Source organism: Hevea brasiliensis, chromosome 13 (genome assembly GCF_030052815.1).
Source record: "Hevea brasiliensis isolate MT/VB/25A 57/8 chromosome 13, ASM3005281v1, whole genome shotgun sequence".
In the NCBI taxonomy this organism is placed as follows: domain Eukaryota; kingdom Viridiplantae; phylum Streptophyta; class Magnoliopsida; order Malpighiales; family Euphorbiaceae; genus Hevea; species Hevea brasiliensis.
Genome location: NC_079505.1, coordinates 83,557,994 through 83,581,703, shown reverse-complemented (window position 1 = coordinate 83,581,703; position 23,710 = coordinate 83,557,994). Strand labels below are relative to the sequence as shown.

General features: G+C 37.4%; 1 protein-coding gene across 2 annotated transcripts; it reads left to right on the top strand.

Annotated features, from left to right (window-relative positions):
- The first annotated feature begins 2,398 nt into the window (after window positions 1–2,398).
- LOC110634022 (uncharacterized) lies at window positions 2,399–22,466 on the top strand. 2 transcript variants are annotated; one of them, XM_058132577.1, is made up of 20 exons: window positions 2,399–2,675; window positions 3,055–3,141; window positions 3,255–3,323; window positions 3,418–3,550; window positions 3,645–3,691; window positions 3,839–3,925; window positions 4,713–4,774; window positions 5,913–5,955; window positions 6,064–6,144; window positions 7,021–7,137; window positions 7,812–7,917; window positions 18,865–18,928; window positions 19,347–19,389; window positions 19,719–19,982; window positions 20,065–20,226; window positions 20,418–20,564; window positions 21,074–21,226; window positions 21,505–21,591; window positions 21,930–21,998; window positions 22,112–22,466. In XM_058132577.1, the coding sequence occupies exons 1-20, from the start codon at window positions 2,544–2,546 to the stop codon at window positions 22,196–22,198; spliced, it is 2,040 nt and encodes a 679-aa protein (XP_057988560.1). In that variant the 5' UTR covers window positions 2,399–2,543; the 3' UTR covers window positions 22,199–22,466. The 2 variants fall into 2 exon arrangements, with proteins under 2 accessions (XP_057988560.1, XP_057988561.1); XM_058132578.1 differs by having other exon boundaries at window positions 2,608–2,675; window positions 3,055–3,136.
- The last annotated feature ends 1,244 nt before the right edge of the window (window positions 22,467–23,710 follow it).

The following is a 23,710-nucleotide window of genomic DNA, read 5'->3' as shown; positions in this document are numbered from 1 at the left end:
ATCACTATTTATTTTTATTCAGGGTTTGTCTAAGTGTCTTAAATGTGGTTCTAATCCCCTTAATTATCCGGACCGACACCGGTCACTGGAATAGTAAAATATACCAGGCTATGCATATAGGGTGTTACATCATTGGCCTCCACATCTAGCTTCCATGCTTCGGACTCGAGAAGCTCATTTTTGAACTTCACTTGCTTTACTCCTTTCAACTCCCACCACTTTGTTTGAGCTACACTATTTCTTCTAACCTTACTTGAATTGTTCCTAAACTTGACATCCAAGACCACTAACCGATGTTAACTTGTTAAAGCGTCTCCTGGAATGACCTTGCAATCCTTGCATAGAGCTCTATTTGTCTTCCTGGTTAAGAGGAAGTCAATTTGGCTTCTATGTTGCGTACTTTTAAAAGTCACTAAATGTGACTCTCTAGTATTTGGTTGTATGCCATAGCAAAATCCAAGATGCTTTTTCCCTCCTCATTTCGGCTGCCAAAACCAAAACCTCCATGAAATTCTCATAACCTTGCCTATCACTTCCTACATGTCCATTCAAATCTCCACCGATGAAAACATTCTTTTCATTCGGTATGCTTTGCATTAGATCATCCATATCTTCCCAAAACCTTTATTTACTCTCACTATCTAATCATATTTTTGGGGCATAAGCACTAACTATATTTATTGTTTCTCCTTCTAGTACTAACTTTACTAGTATAATTCTATCTTCTACTCTTTTCACAGCTATTACAATATCTTTCAATATCCTGTCTATGATTATACCCACTCTGTTCTTGTTCCTCTCCTTTCCGGTAAATCACAGTTTGTACCCTGAATTACCCACTTCCTTGCTTTTTTCTCCTACCCATTTAGTCTCCTGAATGCAAGCAATATTCACCCTACTTCTTTCCAAGGTATCCACAAGCTCTATTAATTTTCCTGTAAGTGATCCAGCATTCCAAGTACTAACCCTGATTCTCCTCCTATCATGTTTCTTCATAATTGATTTCCTTCTATGATATCTTCTATTGTTCTCTATGCCTATCTTGTGTTCGGTTCTACTATCTGTTATATTATCTGTCCTATGAACTAACTTCTTTACTCACACTCGTCCATGATGTCGGAACCCTTGCTCATTTAACACCACACCTGAGCGCTAGCATGGCGCGTCACTTTTGGTGAATGCTCTACACTCTTGCATATTTCTCACTACACCCGGGCTCTGATGTAGCACGTCGTAAGTAGAGGACGTCCCAATGTTTATATCATTTGAATCCATATCATGAGGTGTGATGAAATTTTTACACTGGTTATAACCTACTGCAACTCTCCTCCTTTATTCGGGCTTGGGACCGACTAAGTATAAATTACTTAGGTGGAGTTTGAATTTGAATATTAAAGATATTAATTAAATTGAGTTTGAGTATGATGATTTTTTAAACATTTTACTCATTGTCATTCTATTACGACAATCCAAATTACTTAAAAATATTTTAGCAAAAATATTTAAAATCTGAATTTCTTTAAACTCTCCTTTACCATTAGACATTTTACCCAATAATCAATTATTTACACTTTTCATCATGGAAAATGTTGCAATCGTTATCTAACGTTAGCTTAACAATTGCTACCAAAGATAACCAACTCTAAACAACCAGTTGGATATAAATTAAAGAAGCCTTACCTCTATAAGGCATTTCATTGGAGGATTTGAAGATGGTAAGACTTGCAAGGAAAGCTGTGCATTGATGATTGTGCAAGATCTCAATGTTTTGGTAGGCTGGCTTTGGAAGATGTCTTTCAATGCTTTCCTTGTCTTGTTTTTGATTTTGTTGGTTCTCCACCCCAATTCATTTCTTGTCGTGTTTTATAATGGATTCTTGGTTTTTTGTTGCATTGCTGCACCACATCTCCTGCCCAGTATTTTCCTAAAAACTTACTTGTGATTACATGCGGGTTTTTGTACTCATTGTTTGTGGTAGTAAGCGTTTTTAAATACTTATTAAATTTACCTTTTCTAATTAAGGCTTTGTTTGTTTCGAAAAAATAATTTATATATAAAAATTATTTTATAAAATTTTATAAAATAATTTTTATATATAAATTATTTTTTCGAAACAAACAAAGCCTCAATTAAAAAAGGTAAATTTATATATATATATATTAATAAAAATAGAGAAAATTATTTTTATTTTTTTTATAAAAATTATATATATATATATTTATAAATATCATTTTTTTATTAAAAGTTAATACTAATTGTAAATAAAAAAAAAGAAATATGAACTTGCGAAAAAAAAAATAAAGGCCACTTGGGTTGGACTTGGAGCTGGCCGGCCCTAGTCTGGAAACCAAGAAAACAAAGCAAGGGAAGGATTAGCGTTTCATGAAACGACATCGTTGCAGTAGAAATACAATCGTATAAAAATGCCTCCGCCCAGTGGGGGTTCGATTTCTTCGTTCTGCCGCACCACGGTGACACAGTGCACCTGAAGGTAGGCTTGACTGCTTGAGCTGAGTTTAGAGAGAGAGAGAGAGAAGAGAGAAATGGGAAAGAAAACAAAGAAACCGGGAAAAGGCAAAGAGAAAACAGAGAGGAAAACGGCGAAAGCTGAGGAGAAGAGAACTCGAAGAGAGACGAAGAAACTCTCTCCTGAAGATGACATTGACGCCATTTTGGTAACTAATTAATTCCTTCTTTTTTTTTTCACTGCTTAATTTTTCCATTTAATTGAGTGTTTTATATGCGATGAAATGATTTTCATCACCTAGTTTAGTTTCTATAGCTAAATATTGGATTATCTAGTTTAGTGAAGAATTTCCCATCTTCCATGTGTATCAAGATTAAATCATTATGGATTATCAGCTTGTTGACATTTTTAAGTGAAAATAGTGTTTATGAGTTTCTAAGTGATGTAATTATCAAATTGAGCTTTTTTCGTGTGAAATTAATGGCCCTTTTCAAGTGATAATTGAAGCAATTTTAGTTAGCAAAGCAAAAGTTAAGTGCTTTATTTATTTATTATTATTTTTTTTTTTTCATATTTTGCTTCCACAGTTGAGCATTCAAAAGGAGGAAGCCAAGAAGAAGGAAGTCCATGTAGATGAAAATGTCCCTGCACCATCCCCACGATCCAATTGTACAGTAATGACCTTCTCTAATTGTGGCAATTTAGTAGAGCAGTTAGTCTTTGAAACGTGCTTTTACTCATGTAGGATGAAAGGCTTCTTAAATGATAATGTTTATTGATTGTGTAGCTAAACGTTAATCCATTGAAAGACACTGAGTTAATCCTTTATGGAGGTGAATTCTACAATGGTAACAAGGTTTGTTCTCAGGAACTTCTACTGTTCTTGTATGACTTTTTTTCTTCCTTGTCACTTTCATGTGATCAAATTATGCTAATGTGGATCAATGCAGACATTTGTATATGGTGACCTTTACCGTTATGATGTGGAAAAGCAAGAATGGAAGAGGATTTCAAGCCCCAATAGCCCTCCTCCTCGCAGTGCTCATCAGGCAGTTGCCTGGAAGAATTATCTTTATATATTTGGTAGATTAATAAAGCCTTTTATTCAATATCTAAAAACGAGCTAGTCCATAATATTTTTTTGCACTGTATTTTAACTTCATTTGTCTCTTAATAGGTGGTGAATTCACATCTCCAAATCAGGAGCGCTTCCATCACTACAAGGTCAAACCTGCGTTATCAATCTTCTTCTGCAAATACTTTTAAGGAAGAAATAATTTTTTCTACATCAGGGTTTTAAATAGCTTACCATATTTTTGCAACATTTAGACTTAAAATGGGATTTTTTTTTCCTCTTTTTTCACATTGCAGGACTTATGGGTCTTGGACCTGAAAACGAATCAATGGGAACAATTAAACTTGAAAGGATGTCCTAGTCCACGTTCAGGTCATCGAATGGTTAGTTGATGTCTTTTTTAAATTGATATTCTCATTACTTTTGTAGAATTGATGTCACCTTCGTGCATCTCCTCTTTCTTTCTTTCTTCTTTTTATTGAGCATTTAAAGTACTCCGTGGGTTTTTAACTTACATGTCTGCATGTTTAGTAGTGGAGGGGTAGGCTTGTTGGAATAGTTTGTAAGTTGAAATATTTACCCATGAAAAGGCTAATGGTTCTAGCATTGCATTGCTTTATGGTAATGCTTATTGAGCAAGAAATTAATGGAAGCGGATCTTATAAAGGAAAAAAAAATGCAAACACAGTGTTCAATGGGAAAAAAGAGACAAAATCAACAGAGGTTGAGATACCTTTACATACTGTTGATCCTGGGATCTGTCACATTGTGCCTATTTCTGGATTGAATTAATAACATCTGCTAAAGAAAGCCACACTGTGTTCTCTAACCACTTAGTAGGCAGGTCATTTAGGAGAAAAAGGAAAGGGAATTTAGAACCAATAGCATTGTTGGATAGTAAATACAATATTACTTTTAAGTAACGCTAGCAGTACCAATCAAACAAATTAACCAGTTATGATCTTAGATGATGTAATAGTTATCTATGCCAAAGATCATAAAATGGTTAAATATATGTGTTAGAAATCCCAAGATGTTGCTACATCTATATTGTTATTCAGTTTATTTTAATGGATTGCCAATTGCTGTTTGCTCATGTTCATTGTCATGTTTAGTTTAGTCTACAACTCATGTAAGCTTTTTTTCCTGGCTTTTGGGGTTCTTTTGCAGGTTTTATACAAGCACAAAATTATTCTTTTCGGTGGTTTCTATGACACTCTTAGAGAAGTGAGGTTGTTGATGGGTCTTCATACAAAATTGCATAAGAATTTATAACCAATAAATCATTAGCTCATGTTATTTATTTTATCTATCCATTTGAATTAACATGTAACTTGTCCAAAACCATTTTGAGGAATTCAATTGCAAGTTTATTGTGGTGCACCTCTGTTCTTCGAGACTTATTCAGCCTCCTATTTGTTCTTCTAGGTTTCAACAAGTGCATAGACTTTCTGGCCCGTGTGTTTGTTTTGTCTCTTTGCAATTAGTGATTATTGAAGCATGTTTCTTATAAGTGAAATAAGTGTATTTGAGATTAACTGTAGAAAGAATGGACAACCCTCAATCTACAAGCTTTAGATATAGTTATTTTAAAGGGTATGATAAGTTACCAAGTGAGTTTTATATTACAATACTGGTTTAGCTGGTGCTGGAGAGAAATAAGCTGGTATCAGTTCAAGATAGGGTTCTAATAAATAATTTTGAAATGCTGAAGTGAAAATTTTCTTCTTTTTTCTTTCACTGCAACCTTTGAGGTTTCATCTTTTTGTGAAGAGACTAATTCTTACTTTCTTATTTAGATAGCTAAGTCATGAGTATCTGTGGATTTTTTAATTTGTAAATAAAATTTTCCTTTTGAAAGCCCACTGTTTGGAACTGTAATTTGTATTTTATCATAATAGAAGATTCAATAATGGGAACAGGATATATGCTTCCTAATTGATAACTTGGAAAAACAAGTTGGTTACTTTCAACTTTCAGATCTCAACAAGTAAAATATTCCCTACTTGCATAAAATTGATTATAGCATGGTTTATCTTATTGATTAGAGCACTGAATTTTAATTATGAAAATTCCAACTTTTTGCGGCCTCATAGCAATTTTGACTTAAGACTAGGATTCTAAAGGCATTTCAATCAGGATTTAAAACCTCTTTGCGCTATCAGTTTTAATTCTCATAGTTTGATAGTTGTTTTCAATGTGATTTGCCAATTATTTTTTATGACAACTCTTCAACTTTATCTTCCTTGCTTGAGTTTGTTGGGCATTTAAAATGCAGTGAAGTTTTTTTTTTTTTCTTTTTGAAATCTTTCCAATGATAAGCCATAATTTGAAGATTGATGGAACTTTTTTTTTTTTGGGCTTGTGCAGATATTATAATGATTTATATATCTTTGACCTAGATCAGTTCAAGGTGAATACATTTGGCTTATAATTTTTTGGTTAACTATTGTGCTGTTGTCTTTAAGATTTTGTCCAATGTCCATTGTTATTTCTTACAGTAATTTTATGTTCATGGTAGTGGCAAGAAATAAAGCCAAAGCTCGGAGCAATGTGGCCAAGTGCACGGAGTGGTTTTCAATTTTTTGTTTATCAAGATGAAGTAAGTTCAAATGCTGATGGTGTTGTTTTCTTTGTTCAGTAATCTTCTAGATTCTGCTCAAGGTGTGCTGTAATATTTAGGGAATCTAACCAACAATTAGATTGTCGAATTTTATTTGAGCTGCGGGTGAACTTATCATATTGAGCTTTTTGGACATTTCACATTTTGTGGTGCCCTTTTTTATGTTTGGGTGATTATAAAGTTAATTATCAGTTGTAAAAGCTCTGTCATGATGATTTATTACATTGGTCTCGTTTTTTCCATGATTCATAGATCTTGGAGAGGGAACTTGATTCCAGTTTTTGGTGACTTGGGTTTTTACTGGTGATTTATGTGATTTAAAAGCTGTTAGAAAAATGTAAATGTGAGTATTTGGGCTTTATTTGCACATACATGCTCTTTTATTGCCTCAGTAGTGACAGTTTATCAATAGATGCCAAGATGGTTGTTGATCCCAATTTTGCATGCATAAGGATTCACCTCCTAGTTGTACAAGATATATGCATTCCTTCAACCTTCATCTGCACTGAATGATGTAATAGCCATCACACTCTTCATGCTTTTTACATTGTTTATTAATATCAAACATGAATTAAAAGATCAAAACTCAGTTGATTAGGGCTAATTTTATTATCCTTATGTTGATTTTGACTGTTGATGTGTGCAAATAAATAAAGATGAAGTAATTTGTAATAACTTCTGCTCATAATTTCTCTTAGTTTTTACTGAACAGATATTATAATAACTTCTGCCCATGACTGCTTTTTCTTCAGACATCCTTCAATGTTGCATCATAGTTATTTACCCCTCCTCCTCCTTAATATACATATCCGCTTGTTTTGATGGTGATATTATTCTTGGTATTTAACATTCTAGATTTTTTTATATGGTGGCTATTCAAAAGAGGTTGCATCTGATAAGAATAGCTCTGAGAGAGGAATTGTTCACTCAGACATGTGGTCCCTTGATCCTAGGACTTGGGAATGGAATAAGGTTTGTTTGTCTTCCTTTTCAATTGAAACTTATTTTTCTTATGAAAATTCTGCCATTTAATGTCGCTGCACTGGTGGTGAGTTGATCATGTTGTCTTATTCATACTATCATTGTTTAAGGTGGTCTAAATTCTAAAGTTGCATTGTCATGGAATTAGAGCATTTCTTTTGATAAGTATAATGAGATACCTTCTAAAGATTTAAGATTCTTAGGGCCTGTTTGGCATTGCTATTGAAATTGCTGTTGAGAAAATCACTTTTTTAAATATACTAGTTAGAGAGTTTTAAAAAATAATTTAAAATTAAATTTGATAAGTTTTAATCATAAGAATAATAAAATATCAAAACAGTTTTTTTCAAACTGTTTTTTTTCAACAACATCTAAAGTGGTGTTTTTGTTCAGAAAAACAATTTGAACTCTCCAAACTCAATGCCAAACAGGCACTTATACACCTATATGTTCTAGTTTTATTTTTTATTTTTACTCGGTTGTTTGTAAATTAATTATTAGTTTTTGTCAAACAAATTTTTTGCTGCTTTATTATTTCATGCAAGAGAACATCACTTTCTTCCATGGGCCCCCCACTTTTTTGTTTCTCTTATTTTTTTCCTTTCTTTTCCAATTGCATGTGGTCAATGAGTTTTGCAGCACTAATATTTTTTTCCTTGTGATAGGTAAAGAAAAGTGGGATGCCTCCTGGGCCTCGTGCTGGGTTCTCGATGTGTGTTCATAAGAAGCGTGCTTTGTTATTTGGGGGAGTTGTGGACATGGAAAGGGAAGGTTTGTTTATTCTTTCTTTTTCCTTTTGTGTGTGTACATATGCATGCTGCTTCTTTTTATTAGAGTTTGTTTAACCATTATATCAAGTTTATTTGGATGTGCTTTTTGAGTGTCTCATATCCTTCAGGATTTTGTCATGGCTAACATGTACCTGTGCATGTTTGAATTCATGTACACTTGTGCAACTTGTGTAAAATTAGAAGTAAAAACAAAATGAAACAAATGTAACATATGCCAGTATTATGTTTCTTTCAAGGGAAATAAGGCCCATTATATTGAGTCCTTTGCATAGGTATAGAATATCATGTCATAGGCAAAGTAGTTGAGTTTTTGTGCCTGCACCTCTGTGTCAAGATCAGAAGAATAAGCATTTCAGAATTTTGGTCATATTGATGACTTTCACCTTCTATTTGTTGGGCCTGATGAAGGTTAGCTTTTAGAATGCATTATAAAGATTTATTATAACCATAAAGTTTTGTTGGTACTCCAAATTGATTGAGTTGATTATTTCTCTAATCATGTGATCCTAGGCCAGAAAGTTTCTATAATTTTTTGGGTTGAAATTAATTGATATTTGAAAGCATTACAAGGCCTGTCGACACCATATTTTGGCCGATCCCGGAAATCAATAGACTTTGAAATCGATCCCCAACACCAAGTCTCCATGTCGCTCAATTCATTACCGATCTCTCTTCAAAGAGATCAAACCAATGTCAAGTCTCCATATCGTTTGACCTCAGTTCTGATCTCTCAAACCAATTATCAAGTCTCCTTGCCAGTCAATCATATTTCCGATCTCTCATCAAAGGAAATCAAACCAGCATTAGGTCTTCGTGCCATCCAGTCTTATTTCCGATCTCCCTTTTATAAATATTGTGGATAATCGTTTAATAAAGTTAAGGTTTCAGTCCGGCTTAATGGTGCTTCCAATCTTAAGTGTTCAAATCAGGTTTCCAATTTTAATAATCTTAAGTTCCTTTCGATGTTTGTTCTCGGCTTAGGCCGATCTCATGCTTACAATGTTTTTCCGACCTCTCATACATAGATTGATAATCGCTTTCAAGTTTGATGTTCTAACATGTTCAAACAATCAGACGCTTGTACAACTTAGATACTTTCTGATCTCATCAAGTCATTGAACAAAAGAGAGAGTTTCATTTCATTTCAAAGTAAAAAAATACAAGTCATTCGGTTGGAGGATCACCCCCAGCCTGTTCTACATTTCGCTTACCCTCTCTATCTCCCTCAGCTTCCTCCTCGCTCTCCTCTTCATCTTGAGGAGCCAGGTCCACCATCCAGGAGAAGTCCTCCTCAGGATAATGCCTCCTGAGCTTGGCCAAAAGGTCGCCGTGGGCGTTCACGTAAGCACCGGCCTCCCTCGTCACTGCCTCTTCTTCTTTCGCTCTAAGTTCTTCAGTGAGGCGAGCGACGTCAGCGCCCGAGCTTCTTCGAGTTCATGAGCCTGCTCGGCCAATTTATCCTCATAGGATTTCATCCGACCCTCGATTTCAGCTATATAATCCTGGGCGGATGAAAGTTGAGCTCGGGCGGAAGCTGCATTCTGGACCGCCTTCAGGATCTCCTGCCTCAGAAGATGAGCCTTTTCCCTAATTATATGTTGGTTTACCAAGCTTTCCACGCTCAAGCTCATCGTCTGGGGCAGAAGATCGTCGATGCTGCCTTTGGTCAGCCTGTGCCGATCCTCCTGGAGGCATATGGAAGCTTCCAGAACCTTTGCCAAACCCGGATTCTCCCGAACAGATCGGTTCTTCTCCAGAGAGTGAATGAGGACCTGGGCGCCGCGGGAAAGGGTCCTCGTAGTAGGTTGGGAAGTTCCCCCTTCCGCAATTGCGGGAACTGGTGGAGGCGGTGGCTCTTCCTATCGAGGAGGAGACTGAGCTATTTCTATTTCAGGGACCGGCTGTTCGAGGGTCGGGACGAGCCTCCCGGCACCTCTCTTGGGTCATGCCTTGGCGTCTACGAGGCCTCGGCGCGCTTCATTTCCCGCACTTTCTTGGAGACCTCCCTCTTACGCTTTCGGCTTTCTTTGGAAGCCTCGCTGCCCGCCATACCTGCACAAAGAAAAGTCAGTGAGTTCGCTAAGGCCCAGAGATCAGAGATATAGAAAGTACCAGGGCCGAGGTCAGAGAGTTGAAGCCCGTATTCTTCGCCGGTAACCAGTCACATCATCCAATGGTGCAGTTCGGCCATCACCGCATCTAAGCAAGAGAACTTCTGAGTGGCCGCCTGATCCTTTAGCTCCATTACCATGGCGCCCTCATCCCTACTCAGGGCGACATGCTTCGGAAGTGGCGGGACCAGATATTGACAGCTTCGGGGGAAACCTTCGAAACCGTTCGGAATCTTGCTCCTCAACATGAAGAAGCAATTTTTCCAATTCTTCAGTGAGGAGGGTAGATCGGTAAAGAGCCCACAGTGCGGTTTTGCTTGAAAGAACCAGTACTCATTATCCTTTCGACGAGTGAGCCTATGCAGCTCAGCAAACACCTTCGTTGTAGGATCGAGTCCCTTAGCTCGGTAGAGGCCCCTGAAGGCCACCAGGATTCGCCATGACTTCGGATGTACTTGGGCCATCGAGACATGGTGAAATTTCAGGACGTCCTTGAAGAATTCGTCAAGGGGAAACTGAAGCCCGGCTTTTAATTACTCTTCGTACACCATGATCGCATCATTTTCCTCGAAAGAGTGATCGGCTCTGAGATCGCCATGGCATCTGATAAGCTCGAAGGAGTCTGTTCGAAGGTTTTATTCTTGACTAATGGATTGCAGATCGATCTCCTGAAGAACCGACGACAACTAGTCCACCGGGAGATTCTCTCTACCCGAGGAAGATGTCTGTCTTGATTGAGTTGCTCGACCACTAACTAAAGCGGAAGTCGTAGGAGGCTCAGATCGCCCACTTGGTCCGATCACTTCAACTTCATCCGATGACCAGGAGACATGGACGGAAGGGAGGCTCGCCGCTCTCTGACTCTCGGTGCCGCTCATTTTCAAAGAAATGGAAGAAGTTTAACTAAGAGAAAGATCAAAACTCTTACCGGAATGTGATCGGCGTCAGAAGAACTTGAAGAAACGAGAGAATTTTGGAATCGCTCGCGGAGTGTTGAAAATAACATAAAGGAGCAACTGACTAACCCTTTCCCTATTTATACCCGTCTGAGCATTCAATGCTCACAGTGTCCCAAGCGGCGCATCGGTTAGCGGAATTTGCCCGCTTTTCTGACACGTCGCAGGAACATTCCAGAAACTCCATAAATAAATAAGAGGAAATCGGCTGGTTAAAGATCGGCGGATTAAGGCAGATGTTCGGAGTTATAGATCAGCTATGGGTGATCGGATATGCACATTAGAGATCGGAAAATAACCAATGCAATAATTAAATGACAACTGTCAAATAAAATTTCATTTCATTTCCAAAAGGTCAGATTGCATCATTTGGGTGATCTCAAGAGATCGGATTACATCATTAAGAACCTTTAAAGGTCAGATTACATCATTTGGGCGATCTCTAGAGATCGGCAGTACATTCTATCTAGCAAGGACCTATGTCAAAGCCTAGTCTTGTGGCTGAATCAAAAGATGTGTTTGATCAGAAAGCCAGCCATGGGCATCGGATAGATGTACAACTCAGATGGAGTGACTATGACTCTCATGATAATGAGAGGAGTCATCGTCGATGTCATCGACCAGAACCGAGCCGCAGTCGGGACGCCCGATGTGGTGAGGAGCCAAATGAACTTCAAAGGGCGGTCACCGATGTTAAGAGGGAAATTAGCAGTCTTCTTGCCTGAAATCAGTTTACCGATTATATCGGAAGACCGACTTGAGATCGGTACGATCGATATTCTCGATCTTGATCGGTAAATTAGTCCGGTCCTCTCACTGTCATCAGATGTGGTTATCATGATTTTCTAATCACCGGGATTGTAAATTTTCAGTCGGGGAGCTAAAAGAATAGTCGGAAGAAGATGAAAAGCAGTCACCATGGTCAGAATGTTACCGGAGAAACTGGAACAGAAGAAGAGCGAAATGGAAGGAGGAGAAATGGAATGTGGGAGAAATTCCCCGCTGAGGCATATATATATAGGGGGTTTGGGCATTTATTACTAACGAAAATCGAAGCGGATGCATTGGTAACCGAAGGATTAAATGCTTTGACTGAGGCAGATCGGATAGAAGGAGAGGTTTTAGAATGGGAGAGATCGGGAGAGAGGCCCGATATGAGAGATCGGAAAAGGAGTCATAATAGAGAGATTGAAAGGAATGGGAGATCGGAGAGCAAAAAGACTTCCAATAATTGTTGTCATAATCAGAGTCGAGGTAGTTAAAGCGTTGCAGGCAAGATCAAATCTCCACCGCACGCCTCATTTGCAGAATCGCCCACATTGCTGACAGGCGCCAGGACATGTCATGGCAGTCTTGTACATCTCGATCTCCACCGTTGATCTTACTTGTAAGGACAAACCCGGAGTCCTTGGATCAAAAAGAAGACGACAGGACCGGCGCCTTTTATTCCCAGCCTTCGGATCTGCCTTGACAAGAAGATCTTGAGCTGTTGGATTGGAAAAGAGAAAGGACAAATATTCTGAATGGGATCTTAGCCGTCCATTCTGATTCTCTTCAATTCTCAGGCATAAGATCATGTCCTTTTAAATCCAAACCTTCCATCTCCCCAATGGAGATCCTGACCCTTCATTAGGAGCACCCGTTCCCTATAAATACCTGCATGCAATACTGTTGAAGGGGACGGACGGACGAAAAAAAAAGGGCGGTAACTATAGTGGAGAAGCTCTGAAACTTGATTCAGTCATGCTACTTTGCTATTTTAAGCTTTTGAGATAGAGAAACTTCAGAAACCAGTTTTCTTAAGTATCTCCATTGAAGGAGTGTTGGACCCTGAAACTCTTTATTTTCAGTTTGTTCACTACTCTGCGATACCATTTCTCAGTTCAGTTTCGTCTTTATCACCTTAATATCAACATTTTATTCTCCAAGCTTAATCTCATTCTAACCTGGTTACTGTTACTTCAGTTCAACTACATTCTAACTTGGTACTTGTTATTTCAAAGTAAGCGTTAGTCTCCAGACTATTAGCTCGCAGCTCTACGATATTTGTGACTCCACAGTTAGTTCAATAGATTCAATCCCCCACAGGTAAGCGTCTAGACCGTTGCTTTATCAAGTGCTCGCTTTTTATTTTCTTTGTTTTCATGCTCATAATTTTCGTCAAGTTTATGTTATGTTAAAGAGCCCCACGTAGATAGTTATTCTCTTGACTTTACCTTTTGTTCATCAGTTCATGTTATTTGTTTGCTTTTAGCCTTTATTACCTTCAAATATAGGTGTTCTGGTTACGGGTAACGTATAGGTAGTTTAATAAAATATTGGTAGCTGTATCTTAACACGAGAGTTTCTTTAAAATAATAAAAGTTTGGATAATAAATTAGAGGAAAAGTTATGAAGTCAAACCACTAAACAAGCTCAGGAGATAACCTGGTATAGTGGGGATTGAGGTAAGATCGGATCCCAGACTAGTAAACGAAAGAGATCGAACATTGCCTGCCAAAGAGTACTTGTAAGGCGGTCACAAAGGAGATCAGCGGTCACAAAGGAGATCGGTAAAAATTCAGTCTGGTATCCCCTCCCTAGTCATAAGGTATCAATGGGTTAAGAGAAGCCTCGTTCGGGTTCCCGGCGTCGTCGGATGTCAGAACCCTTAGTTTAAGGTTCTTACGATATACGATCATAATTAGATTTTAAGAGGTCGGAGAAGAGTTCTTACCTGATCCTCATTCAAACAAAAAACAGGAGATCGAAGGGGAGCTCTTATCCGAGATCCTTCATTAAAACTCTAAATTACCTATTTAAAGAGGTCGGAGGAGAGTTCTTATTCGATTCTCAATCAAAAACTTTATTAAATATGTGGAGATCGGAGGAGAGTTCTTATCCGAGATTCCCCTTTAGGATCTTAAATCGAATACTTTAAGAGGTCGGGGGAGAGTTCTTACCCGATCCTTATTCAAATAAAGACACGGAGATCGGAGGAGAGTTCTTATCCGAGATCCTTCATTAAAAACCTTAAACCACATACTTTAAGAGGTCAAGAGAGAGTTCTTACCCGATCCTCATTCAAATAAGAAGACGGAGATCGGAGGAGAGTTCTTATCCGAGATCCTTCACCAAACTTTAAGACCAACACCCTAAGAGATCGGGGGAGAGTTTTTACCTGATTCTCGCCTAATTTAAAACAGGGAGATCGGAGGAGAGTGCTTATCCGAAACCTTCCACTTAAAACTCTAAAAAACATACCTAGAGATCGGTAGAAAGCTTCTTATCTGAGCTCTCTTAACAAGATCCAAATTAAAACAAAACAGCCCCAATACATTAAATAACCTTACTCGGCACCTAATCACTAAAGGGTCATTTCATGAACTTGTGTTCTTGGGACAATCTGAACCAGTGAAACATCAAATATTCCTTTTTATCTGTCCAAAGGATTAACATTGTCACTATCCCAACCCCCCTAATTACCCTTTTAATTTATAAGAGAGTATAATATTAAATCTGTTTACCTTCATTGAGGGACGAGGCGGGGTGCCTAATACCTTCCTCACCCGTATATGTACCCCGAACCTAGAATCTCTGTTTTCGAAGTGGTTTCATTTAATTTATTTTCACAAATGGTTTTCTTTAATTTCCCTCAAAATTAAAGTGGTGACTCCTCACTCTTTCACACTTCGGTGAGTGTTCGTCCAGGCGACCGCAAAACATCTTGCGACAAGGCCATTCATACGGTTCTAAGTGATCCTACTCCTGTGTGTGAGGAGTTGAGCTATAATACAGAGCTAAGAACTTTGAACACTAAAACATAATTGGGAAGCCCATAACAACATAAGTGATGCTCAAGCTAATTTTCAACAAAACTAGAAATTACAAGAGTATTTTAAGACTATAATGCTTAAAAAATTGGATTAACTAGAAAAATATTCTGCATATTTCTGAATAGGAACAACAAAAAGCAATCTGTGCCTTCAAATTTGCCTCTCCTTAAGCTTCTTATTGTAGGCTCGGGTATACAGATTACAGAGATTGTGAGAGCTAGAGTTGTATTATCGTGTAGGTTGTAAACATTAAAACTCAACTCAACTCAACTCAACTAAGCCTTTATCCCAAAAATTTGGGGTCGGCTATATGGATTCGCTTTTTCCACTCTGAACGATTTTGGGTTAAATCCTCAGAAATATGTAATGCTTCTAGGTCATGTTGTACTACTCTTGTTCAAGTCAATTTAGGTCTACCCTTTTTTTTTCTTTCTATCCTCTAACCTAATATGCTCTACTTGTCTAACTGGAGCCTCCGTATGTCTACGCTTCACATGACCCAACCACCTCAATCTCCCGTCTCTCAATTTATCTTCAATTGGCACCACTCCTACCTTTTCTCTAATACTCTCATTACGGACTTTATCTAGTCTAGTATGGCCACTCATCCACCTTAACATTCTTATCTCTGCAACTCTTATCTTAGATGCATACGACTCTTTCAATGCCCAACACTTACTACCATATAACATTGCCGGTCGTATGGCTGTACGGTAAAATTTTCTTTTCAATTTATTGGGAATCTTATGATCACATAAAACTCCCGTGGCACGTCTCCACTTCAACTATCCGGCTTTAATCCTATGACTAACATCCTCCTCACATCCCCCATCTACTTGAAGGACTAAGCCTAGATATTTAAAATGATTACTTTGGGACAGTACCACTCCATTCAAACTAACTCCTTCCCTATCACCAATTTGGCCTTCACTGAACTTGCAATGCATGTATTCTGTTTTCGTTCTACTTAACTTAAAACCCTTTGACTTTAGAGTACTTCACCAAAGTTCTAGCTTTCTATTGACTCCTTCTCGTGTCTCATCTATTAGAACAATATCATTCGCAAACATCATGCACCAAAGAATACTCTCTTGTATATGTTTCGTCAGTTTATCTAAAACTAATGTAAAAAGGTAAGAGCTTATGGCTGATCCTTGGTGTAATCCAATTGAGATTGGAAAATCTCTTGTGTCCCCTCCCACTGTGCGCACAATAGTAGTTACTCCTTCATACATATCTTTCAATACTTGTATGTACCTAATAGATACCCTCTTTTGTTCTAACACATTCCATATGACCTCTCTTGGAACACTATCATAAGCCTTTTCCAAATTAATAAAAATCATGTGTAGATCTTTCTTCACATCTCTATATTTCTTCATCAGGCTTCTAATGAGAAAGATCGCTTCCATAGTTGAACGACCGGGCATGAAACCAAATTGATTGAGAGAGATAGAAGTATCATGACGTAGTCGATGCTCCACAACTCTCTCTCACAATTACATAGTATGGCTCATGAGTTTAATTTCCATATAGTTTGAGCAATTCTGTATATCTCCCTTATTTTTAAAAATAGGTACTAAAATACTCTTCCTCCATTCATCAGTCATTTTCTTTGAGTTTAGAATCTTATTAAATAATTTAGTTAACCATGCCACTCCCATATCTCCCAAATACTTCCACCCTTCAATTGGTATTTCATCGGATCCACAGACTTTACCCACTTTCATTCTCTTAAGTGCTTCCTTTACTTCTAAAGATCTAATCTTTCTAGTATAATTCACATTCTTTTCTATTATTCTATAATCTATATTCACGCTATTACCATTTTGACTATTATTAAAGAGATCATTAAAATAATTTCTCCATCTTTCTTTAATGTCCTCATCTTTCACCAACACTTTTCCTTCTTTATCCTTAATGCTCCTAACTTGATTGAGATCTTGACATTTCCTTTCTCTCCTCCTTGCTAATTTATAAATATCTTTCTCCCCTTCTTTAGTTCCAAGTTTCTTATATAACTTTTCAAAGGCCTGTGCTCTTGCTTGACTAACTGCCTTTTTTGCCTCTTTCTTTGCTATCTTGTAATGTTCATATGCCTCATTATTATCACATTTAGGTAATTTTTTATACCATTCCTTTTTTCTCTTCACTGCCTTTTGTACTTCCTTATTCCATTACCATCTCTCTTTTGAGGGTGGTCCATGTCCTTTAGACTCTCCAAGCACTTTTTTAGCTACTTCTCTAATCTTTGATGTCATCTGTATCCACATATCATTGGCTTCCATATCCAGCTTCCATACTTCGGACTCGAGAAGCTCATTTTTGAACTTCACTTGCTTTACTCCTTTGAACTCCCACCACTTTGTTCGAGCTACACTATTTCTTCTGACCTTACTTGAATTGTTCCTAAACTTGACATCCAAGACCACCAGCCGATGTTGACTTGTTAAAGTCTCTCCTGGAATGACCTTGCAATCCTTGCATAGAGCTCTATTTGTCTTCCTGGTTAAGAGGAAGTCGATTTGGCTTCTATGTTGCCCACTTTTGAAAGTCACTAAATGTGACTCTTTTTATATAGTAGGTATTTGCTAGTATTAGGTCGTATGCCATAGCAAAATCCAGGATGCTTTTTCCCTCCTCATTTCGACTGCCAAAACCAAAACCTCCATGAACATTCTCATAACCTTGTCTATCACTTCCTATATGTCCATTTAAATCTCCACCAATGAAAACATTCTCTTCATTCGGTATGCTTTGCATTAAATCATCCATATCTTCCCAAAACCTTTGTTTACTCTCACTGTCTAGTCCTATTTATGGGGCATAAGCACTAACTATATTTATTGTTTCTCCTTCTAGTACTAGCTTTACTAGTATAATTCTATCTCCTACTCTTTTCATAGCTATTACTGCGTCTTTCAATGTCTTATCTATGATTATGCCCACTCCGTTCTTATTTCTCTCCTTTCCAGTAAACCACAGTTTGTACCCTGAATTACCTACTTCCTTACTTTTCTCTCCTACCCATTTAGTCTCCTGAATGCAAGCAATATTCACCCTTCTCCTTTCCAAGGTATTCACAAGCTCCATTAATTTTCCTGTAAGTGATCCAACATTTCAAGTACCAACCCTGATCCTCCTCCTATCCTGCTCCTTCCTAACTGGTCTTCTTCTATAATATCTTCTATTGTTTTCTATGTCTATCTTGTGTTTTGTTTCACTATTTATTCTACTATCTGTCCTATGGACTAACTTCTTTACCTACACCTGTCCATGATGTGGGAACCCTTGTTCACTTAACACCACACCCGGGCGCCGGCATGGCTCGTCGCTTTCGGTGAACGCCCTATACCCTTGCATATTTTTCACTACACCCGGGCTCCGATGTAGCGCGTTATTAGTAGAGGACGCCCCAACGTTTATATCATTTGAATCCATATCATAGGGTGTGACGAAATTTTTACGCTGGTTGTCACCTACCGCAACCCTTCTCCTTTATCCGGGCTTGGGACCGGCTAAGCGCAAACTACTTAGGCGGAGTTGTAGGTTGTAAACATTGACGTAAAGATTTTGAATATGGAAAATATTCACTTGGCATGATTTGCTTGGGAATAACAAATCACTTGAGGCCTTTGAGTATAATTTTTGCCATGTAGAGTTGGATTTTGTGTAGTTTGTGGTAATGGACTTAGGTTTCCATTTTCTTCTTTGATATAAGTTATCAGGTGAACAAAAGAAGTGCTTGTCCTTTGGCACGCCAGGCACTTTTCTTGCTCACATCATCTGATGGATTTGATCTTCCTTTGTCCTTTTCATCATCTTTCATTGTCTGTTCTGAAGCTCAGCTGAATTGGTGTGTCCTGAATCAATTATTTCACTGCTTCTTGTTAAACTCACAAGTTATATAAAATCTGCTTGTTTGTGTCAGTTATTGACCTGTTTTGTCGCATTAAAATTAATTTGTACTTTTAGTTCCTTCTGTTTTAAAAAAAAAAAATTTCCCCAAGCTCATTACTCTTATTGTATTTTTTTATTGGCACAGGAGATGTCATGATGAGCTTGTTCTTGAATGAACTTTATGGCTTCCAATTAGACAACTATCGCTGGTAATCCCACTCATGTCTCATTGTCACTTTCTACATTTGTTGGTCAATGCCTCAAGCAGGCATTTTCGCCCTTTATTACAGTTGCAAGAGAGAGGATTGCCTATGTGCAAATAATTCAGAACAGAGCATGAGTTATATGTTTACAGCACAGCTACCACAATGATATGGCACACCATTGCAAGATTCTTACCCATCCCATATCTGTTTTTTCTCTCCCTATTATTATTCTGCAATATAATAAATGCTTTTTAATTTTGTTTATGGAAACTTATACTTTGTGTAGTGTAATACATTTTGTCTCTTGTGGAAAACTTATACTTTATGTAGTTTAATACATTATGTCTTTCTCTTTATGGAATAGTTGCAAATGCATTATAGTACTTATGAATACCTTTTATCTTTTTCCTTTTTGGTGTAGGTATCCCTTGGAGCTGCGGAAGGAAAAGTCAACAAAAGATAAGGTACATTCATGAATAAACCTGCAATTGGATGTTTTCTGTTTCCTAAACCATTGGATCAGGTTGGGGCTTTGTAATTCTTTTTTTTTTTTTTTTGGTGGGATATGGTACCCCCTGCAATGTAGGCCAAATTGTTGGATATAAAAGAAAAGGATAGTTCCTGGTTTCAAGTGTTGTGGCCCTTACACTTACCAGAAATTAAGCCATTTCCTCTTCCTGTAGACTTTTAATTTGCTTTCTGTACTATCTATGGGTATTTTAGATCCTGTTTCCTTTTCTCTGTAGCTTTTGTTTTGATGGGGAATAAGTGGTTTTCAATTGATGCTTTGCAGTTAAAAAAAAGCTCTGAACAAAGGTCTAATGGATCTGATATAGACAAGATAAATGCAATGGAAATGGAGTGTGCCACAAATGATGATGAGAATCAAGATTACCTTGAAGATGCAGCTGATCCTGAAAGCACCATTGGTGAAATATCCCAGCATATGAAAACAAACATGTCTGTAGTTGATGATGGTTCTTTGGGTGCCAAATTTGATGGAAAGCCTGATGCATCTAAAGCTAAACTGGTTCAGCAAAATTCTGTTTCACCAGAGGTTTGTTATAGACTTACAATTTATAAATTCGTTCATTTAGTATATTGGATTGTTGATTTATTGATCTGATCTGAACTTGTAGATAATGAAGCCCTGTGGACGTATAAATTCTTGCATGGTTGTTGGCAAAGATACATTGTACATATATGGGGGGATGATGGAGAGTAAAGACCAAGAAATTACACTTGACGATTTATGTTCTCTAAATCTCAGCAAACTTGATGAGTGGAAGTGTATTATTCCGGTTTGTTTCATTCTATCTTTACTTCCATTACCTTGTTGATTTGTGGTGTCAGATATTGCAAGGTTCCTTATTTATATACCCTAATTGGATGCCCATTAACTTCGTTTCCTCTTTGAAGCTTAATTTGATTGCAAAGATTAACTAAAGAAATGTGGTCCTTGTGTTGACTGTACTTTTCTTTCTTAAACTAGGCATCTGAATCTGAGTGGGTTGAAGCCTCAGAGGATGAAGACGATGATGAGGATGAAGATGAAAGTGAAGATGGGTGCAGCAGTGATGGCAGCAGTGATGAGAATGATGATGACGATGATGGTGATGGTGATGATGGCGATGCAGAGGTGCTTCTTCTTACATTTCCCATTTTAGCAAAATCAAATACATAAATGCTTTTCCTTCCCACCTGCTTTCCATCTTTTCAGGGTTGGTAGGAGGACTACACTTTCTTCACCTCTTGCTTAAAATTTACTTATTTTTCTCTTTTCTATCTCTGTTACTTCTCCTTTCTTTTCATATTCTCTCTTCCTCCTTTGCCCTGTGTGAATTAGTAAGATGCAGAATTGCATATTGAATTTAGCATTGGTATGTCACAGAATATAAAAAGAAGACTTGCATCCTTAACTTTTAATTCTCAATTACTTCTTTTTTTTGTGTCCGAAGTCATCCAAATAAGCATAGTTGAACATTGCAGCATATTATACACCAGGGTTGAATGCGTGTGGGTGTTTTGTGCAGGAAATTTGTTCTATGATGTGTCAGAAAGAGAGTCAGTTGATGTAGATCTTTGTTAGCTTCCTTTAATGTTGGTGCTAACTTATTGACTTTTGTCATCACTTTTCTTTGGATTTAGGCTAGGAACAATGATTCTGCATCACTTAAAGTGGGAGATGCTGTTGCTATAATAAAAGGTGAGAAAAAGAATCTTCGAAGGAAAGAGAAACGAGCCAGGATAGAGCAGATTAGAGCCAAGCTTGGCCTTTCAGATTCACAAAGAACCCCAGTGGTACTTTTACTTTCTATTGCTTTTTGGACTTCTATCCTGGATGAGAAGAACTTGATTTTCTAATTTCTAAATCTCAAGTAAGCAAAACAAAAGGTCCTATCATAATTGGGGATTGAGTTTTGAATGCACATGCCAATTATCAACTTCCATATATACACACATATACACGCACACGCACACACGCACGCATGGTGGCAGCCTTAGTCTCCCTTTTGAGTTTCTTTGTTTAGCCCTGCCACTTTATTTACTGATTGTTTTTTACGTCTTTTGTTGCAAAGCCTGGAGAATCCTTGAGGGATTTCTATAGGCGGACAAATTTGTACTGGCAAATGGCAGCCCATGAACATACGCAACACACTGGAAAGGTTTGTTCCCACTTAACTTTCTGTCAAGTGGATTTTATGTTTACTTTCCTAGTAATCAACTACATGCTTCTTATGGTTCTTTATGGTCCATCTGTTAATTTATTAATAATTCATGTGTACTGCTTTCTGGCTGTGTTCTAACATAAGCTCAGCTTGCTCATCAAAGGCTTGAGTCTCAGTTATGAAGACATTTTAATAAATATATTATACTAATTAAGTTGATTAGTTATAAATATTGTCATCGCTAATGTGGGCATATGCACAATGTGAAATAACCGAAGCCTTTTATTAATCTCTTTCACTGTGTGACAAATATGGCAATGGCATTGGCATTGCAGGAGCTTCGCAAGGATGGTTTTGATCTTGCTGAAGCTCGTTATAGGGAACTTAAACCAATTCTTGATGAGGTAATTTTTCACTTCCTAATAGTTTAGGGAGGACTTCTGCTGAAAGATTTAGATCTAGCCACAATTTTCGTTTGTGTTATGTTCTGATGGATTTCGCTTGTGTCATGTTGCAGTTGGCTATACTAGAGGCGGAGCAAAAGGCTGAAGAACAAGAGGCTGAACCTAGTTCAAGAAAAAGAGGCAAGAAGAAGAACAAGTAATATGTTGCCCCAATAACTCAAGCTATCAAATAATGTAGAAAAATGTTGTTCATTTTAGTTATTTTGTTTACTCATGGCATTATATTGAATTTTGTTTCGATTATTGTGAGCAGTATTTATGTATCTCGCATAACTATTCGAACATTTTTTTAGGGCTTGAATCTGTCATCATTTAGAAGTTAGGAAGGAGGTATGTTAAGAATATTACTTCCGCATGATACGTTTTTTAGTAGTTTTTACGGATCTGCAAGAATATGACTTTGATTTATGCAATTTCATCATATAAAAAATTTAGTTTGGATCATTCATTTGCAAAGAGAGGCATTGAACTTTGGATTGGGGGAGAACATGTGACGTACGGCTAAGAGCAAAGGACGTAACAAGCTGTCAATGGCTTCCCCAATTTTGACAGCGGACTCCATTGGCAGAAAGTAGTCCAGGAAGCATATGCTAAGTACATTTTGGAACTGGAAAGGATAAATTTTCGCTTGTCGCAGATATTTCGAACCTGATGATTCTTTGGAGGAAGCCTTCATGTTATCTATCTATCAATCATTAGCCAAGCAATACATGCAAGGAGAAGATTGAGTATAGATCTTTTTCTTTTTCTTACTATGACTTAAAGAATATGTTGGCTGAATAATATGTATAACACAATAGGATAAGAAATGAATTTAATAATAATAATAATAATAATTCTTCACTATCAGGTAGTCTGCCGTATATATTTGAAGGAATCAGTTGATTATGTCCATGTTATTTATAACAGAAAGTTTATTGGGAAAACATAGTTCTTGGTACAAAGTTGAAATCATATCATTTTTAAGGGTTATCTCAAAAAATATGTTTAAAATGGGAACATAAAAAATAAGAAACTGCTATTTTTCATTTCCATTGCTTTTCAAAATCAGCTAAAATATCACGGTATTCTTTGTTCACTGAATAAACCATCCTGGTCTTCAATTGGTGCCTAAAGATGATCCAGACGGCCTCGCCGGTTGCAACATGCAAGACCACAAACAATCTCACAGGGGCAATGGGTGAAATGATGGATAAAACACAAAATCAGAACCCTTAAAAGAAGAGTCTACTAGCTATTGTCTATTGCTAGTCTCTCCTGTTTATGTGAACCATTTTTACTCCCTTTAAAGTAAAGCCAAAATCAAACGCCAAAACTCAGTTTCTTTTCCCCTTTATTTTAACCCTTCCTTTTCTCTTACCTGGTCCCTCAAAAGAAGAACCGGCTGCATCTTGCATTTCCAACCCTCGTTACAGAAATATGTTTCTTCATTTCTTCACGCATGCAACGTTAAAAACGCAACGCCCACAGGGTTTTAAAAGTTGCCCATCTGAAAAATATTGTCCTCAAAGGCTCAAACTCACCTACCCAGTGGACACTGGTCTCTATTGAGTTATATTCTATAAGAAAAGAAACAACTGAAAGTTTAAAAGTAGAACCTTTTATCTACTAAATTAAGGTTTCTGTCACAGAAACGCCCCAGAAAAGGCAGC

Excerpts from the sequence above, each read along its gene's own strand:
- LOC110634022 (XM_058132577.1), top strand. The coding sequence starts at position 2,544 with ATGGGAAAGAAAACAAAGAAACCGGGAAAAGGCAAAGAGAAAACAGAG. Across the intron at positions 3,692-3,838 it reads AGCGCTTCCATCACTACAAG|GACTTATGGGTCTTGGACCT; the intron begins GTCAAACCTGCG and ends TTCACATTGCAG. Across the intron at positions 19,983-20,064 it reads AAAATTCTGTTTCACCAGAG|ATAATGAAGCCCTGTGGACG; the intron begins GTTTGTTATAGA and ends CTGAACTTGTAG.